Source organism: Pseudozyma flocculosa (assembly GCF_000417875.1).
Source record: "Pseudozyma flocculosa PF-1 unplaced genomic scaffold scaffold00003, whole genome shotgun sequence".
Classification (NCBI taxonomy): Eukaryota; Fungi; Basidiomycota; class Ustilaginomycetes; order Ustilaginales; family Ustilaginaceae; genus Pseudozyma; species Pseudozyma flocculosa.
In genome coordinates this window covers 167,354-169,283 of record NW_006920871.1, presented here as the reverse complement: position 1 = coordinate 169,283, position 1,930 = coordinate 167,354, and the positions used below count along the sequence as shown (strand labels likewise).

Here is a 1,930-nt window from a genome sequence, read left to right as displayed (position 1 = left end):
CCACCACCAACGGCCGATCCTCGACCGCGCCATCCGTCGCCACCACCACGCGGCGGGCACAGAGCGCGCGGGCCACCTCGGTCGGCGCCCAGTCGGCCAAGCCGGCATCCAAGGACACCATCCAGCTGCACGAGGTCCAGGACTCGCAGGACGCCGTCATGGACCAGGTCGAAGTGCGCGAGTCGAAGCGCATCAAGACCGAGAAGGACGCCAAGCCCGCCAAGGACGAAGGTTGGGAAGACCTCGACGCCGAGGACATGGACGACCCCCTCATGGTCGCCGAGTACGTCAACGACATCTTCGAGTACATGAAGGAGCTCGAGGTACGTGACGCGATGCGACTTGCTCGCCACCAGCGCTGCCGGAATGCCCTCCGACGCCGTCCGTTGTGCTGACCCCTGGCACCATCCGCCTCCCGTCGCCACCGCAGATCGTCAACATGCCCAACCCGGACTACATGAGCATGCAGCGCGACATCAGCTGGCAGGTGCGGGGCGTGCTGGTCGACTGGCTGATTGACGTGCACGCCAAGTTCCGGCTGCTGCCCGAGACGCTCTTCCTGGCGCTCAACATCATCGACCGCTTCCTGAGCCAGCGGATGATCACGCTGTCCAAGCTGCAGCTGGTCGGCGTCACGGCCATGTTTATCGCCGCCAAGTACGAGGAGGTCCTCTGCCCCTCGGTCGAGAACTTTGTCTACCTCGCCGACGGCGGCTACACCGACGCCGAGATCCTCGCCGCCGAGCGCTACATGCTCAAGGTGCTCGGCTTCAGCCTCAGCTACGCCAACCCGATGAACTTTCTGCGCCGCATCTCCAAGGCCGACAACTACGACATCCAGACGCGCACCGTGGCCAAGTACTTTATGGAGATCTCGCTGGTCGACTACCGGCTGATGGAGCACCCGCCGTCGCTCATCGCCGCCGCCGCCGTCTGGCTGGCGCGCGAGGTGCTGGAGCGGGGCGAGTGGACGCCGACGCTGGTCCACTACTCGACCTACTCGGAAGAGGAGCTGCTGGGCACGGCCGAGATCATGCTCGACTACTGCCTGCGCCCGATCGCCTACCCCTTCTTCCACAAGAAGTACTCGGCCAAGAAGTTTATGCGGGCCAGCACCTACGTGGCCGACTGGGCGCGCAGCACGTTCCCCGAGGCGGTCGTGACCGAGGAGGAGGTCGAGGAGCAGGACCTCCTGTCGCTGCGCGTCGACCTCTTTGAGAGGCGCGGCCTCGAGCGGCCCGACTTTTCGCCCGTCGCATCGAGCCGCGGCGTGACGCCGCTCACCGACTGCCGCGGCAACCTGGACGCCACCACGGCCGACGGCGCCGCGGGCTGCAACGATGACGACGACGACGACGACGTCAGCCGCTCGTTTGGCGACGACGACGACGACGACGACGAAGAGCAGCGCGCCGCGTTGCGCGACGTCACCAATGAGTACGACTCGACCACGTACTAGGCAGGGTGGCCGTCGCCGCCGTCGTCGTCACCGCGCGGCCGATGCATCCGTCCATCGATCAACCAAGGGATACCCTTCGAGTTCCATCCTCCACTCCATCAAGCATTACGTCTCCATCAGTCCGACTACCACAGACCATCCCACGGCATCCTCGCACCTCGGCATCCTTCTTCTTTCTTCTTCTTCTCGCCCCCCTCTTTCTCTTCCCCTCCTTTTCCCGCCACACACGCACACCCGCACCCACATCCACACCCATCCACCCACACAACGTAATAACTCTAGTCTCTGATCAAGTCTCTAGAAAGCCGGCTATTCCCGTTTGGCCCTGACCTCATCCGCACCCATCCTTTCCCCCCTTTCCCGCGCTCCTTGTTGACTCGACTTCTGATCTCGGCCGCGTCGAACGAGAGGGGCGCGGTCGGGAGCTGTTGTAGTGTTAGCTGCCCCGTTGCACCTGCCGGCCGAACCCCC

General features: G+C 64.6%; 1 protein-coding gene across 1 annotated transcript; it reads left to right on the top strand.

Annotated features, from left to right (window-relative positions):
- Nucleotides 1-158: 158 nt before the first annotated feature.
- PFL1_01181 (uncharacterized protein) lies at nt 159-1,459 on the top strand (the record flags this gene model as incomplete). The annotated part of the gene is made up of 2 exons (XM_007878684.1): nt 159-323; nt 431-1,459. The coding sequence occupies 2 exons, from the start codon at nt 159-161 to the stop codon at nt 1,457-1,459; spliced, it is 1,194 nt and encodes a 397-aa protein (XP_007876875.1).
- Nucleotides 1,460-1,930: the final 471 nt, after the last annotated feature.